Source organism: Gavialis gangeticus, unplaced genomic scaffold, assembly GCF_001723915.1.
Source record: "Gavialis gangeticus isolate Ggan-Ray unplaced genomic scaffold, GavGan_comp1, whole genome shotgun sequence".
Classification (NCBI taxonomy): domain Eukaryota; kingdom Metazoa; phylum Chordata; order Crocodylia; family Gavialidae; genus Gavialis; species Gavialis gangeticus.
In genome coordinates, this window is record NW_017729001.1 from 24,981,710 (window position 1) to 24,983,627 (window position 1,918).

The 1,918-nt window shown below is 51.3% G+C and overlaps 1 protein-coding gene across 1 annotated transcript in view; it reads right to left on the reverse strand.

The window, feature by feature from the left end:
* Positions 1-1,918, reverse strand: part of LOC109290496 (transmembrane protein 132C-like) — a 178,436-nt gene that overhangs the window by 25,635 nt on the left and 150,883 nt on the right. The window contains exons 5-6 of the mRNA XM_019507099.1: positions 1,700-1,905; positions 700-973 (exon numbers count right to left, since the gene is read on the reverse strand). Of these exons, the coding sequence (XP_019362644.1) occupies positions 700-973; positions 1,700-1,905 (480 nt within the window). The remainder of the gene's footprint in view (positions 1-699; positions 974-1,699; positions 1,906-1,918) is intronic.

Here is a 1,918-nt window from a genome sequence, read left to right on the forward strand (position 1 = left end):
ACTGAGGTCAGATGATCCCAGCCAGATGCTTATTTTCAAATAAGCCAGGAGCCTCATGGCACCATCCAGGATTTGACCTTCATTTTCACATTTGGAGACTGTCATTTCTAGCTCCCTGCTGTTTGTAATGGAGCACCGTGCCCGTTCTCCAGTGGGAAATCATTTCCCTTCATACCAGTCACCCCTGCATAGCCATTTCCTATGTGCCTCTTTGAACCTTTCCGGGGGGCGGACGATAGCTAATCAACGAATGCAACCTCCCAAACTTAGATCTGTGACTTGTGGCTAAGTTTGCTGTTGATGCACTAGTTTGGGGGAGGTTTCAAGCATAATGGGCCACATACTCAATTGGGGTCAATTAGCATAGGCTTAGATTTGCAGGCGGTAAGCATCTGGCCGTCAGAACAAATGCCGTGGGCAATGACACCCTCAGCTCCCACTGAAGCCCCCGGGAAGGAGAGCACAGTCCACAGGCTGCTCCTCCTTGTAGGGGGTGGCTTATATGCTCAGTACAGTGGGCAGCTGAAACTACATTGGCAAGGGCTCCTGCTTTGGTTTAATTAAGCGGAGGGGAAACGTTGCATGCACGATTCCAAATCAGCCATTGCACATAATTACTCTGTTGCAAACGGGAACATCTCAGCAGATCACCAGAGCGGACCCGCCAGGGACACGTCAGGTCAAGCTCCGTTGACGTACCTGCATTGTCGTCATGCCCACTTCCTGGCCGATGAGAATCCTTCCTTCCTGCAGTCTGGCAACGTGCGGCTCCTCTAACTTCATGAAGTTGGTCACCAGGTCTGTTATGTCAAACTGCCAGTCGGGGCCCAGCAAGTAGCTGAGCTGGCCCCACGGGCTAGCGTCTTCGGCGACGAACTGGGTCAGGACTCGCACCGTGGCGTGCTGGTACTGGAGCGTGCAGCCTCTTCCCTTCCGCTCGTCCTCGTCCTCGTCGTCACTCTCTCGTGTGGGCCTTACGGGAAAAACGAATAAAGGAAGGAAGCATAAGAAAAGGTTTTGAAGGAAACCAGCCCCGTGGCCTCTTTCTCCGCAGTCAAAACTAGCAGCAGAGAGCTAAGCAGGGAAAGGACTCCATTGAGTAAGATCAGTTTAGAGGAGAAAAGCCATCGCCTTCTGAGCAGTGCACTGAGCAGACTTCACAGGAGAAGGTGAGCGGAGATGCCCTTTAGGGTGAGAGGCAGCCCCCTCGCCCAGCCCTTTGTAGGAGTCATAACTCACTGGCATGTGGCACGTTATACTTCCATGGTGATTACTGGTGGCATCATGCAGGGGACTGAAAAAATACAGTGAATCATCGTCTTTGCTTTGAAACCAGCCTTGGTAATACTAAAAGGCAAAGGACCAAACCCTTTTGAACTTCCCATAACTAGTGGCTGGATCCAGATCCAAAACCTGCAGCTTGCCGACAGGTATGTGACTGACTCAGGAGCACAAGCCCCCCTGATAATCAATGACTCGCAATGGGACTTCTGTTCCCAAGTTATTTAGGTGCATCTGAAAAGCACTTTGCTATCTCCAGCGGGCCAAACCACAGCTCTAGATCCAAGCGCTGCTGAACTCCAGGGGAAGCCATGGGGCAGATGCCTACTCTACACTATGGGCTGCTCTTTCTGGGGATGAACATCAGTGCCATTCTTTGCAGCCAAATGCTCGATAAAGTAAGGAACTAACTCCCCACCTCTTATTGGAGACAATGGGGACTCTCCAGCCTTTGATCTGGCTCAGCTCCGTGTCTGAAATGTCTATCTGAAGAGGCAGGCGTGGGACCCAGACTGTGATTTGCAGGGGGGCGTTCAGATACTGGTATGTGAAGTTCACGAGCACGTTCACCTTGCCTTTCATTTCTTTGCCATTGACAAAAACATAGTCGCATCTGTCAGAAACCTAAAGGATGAGA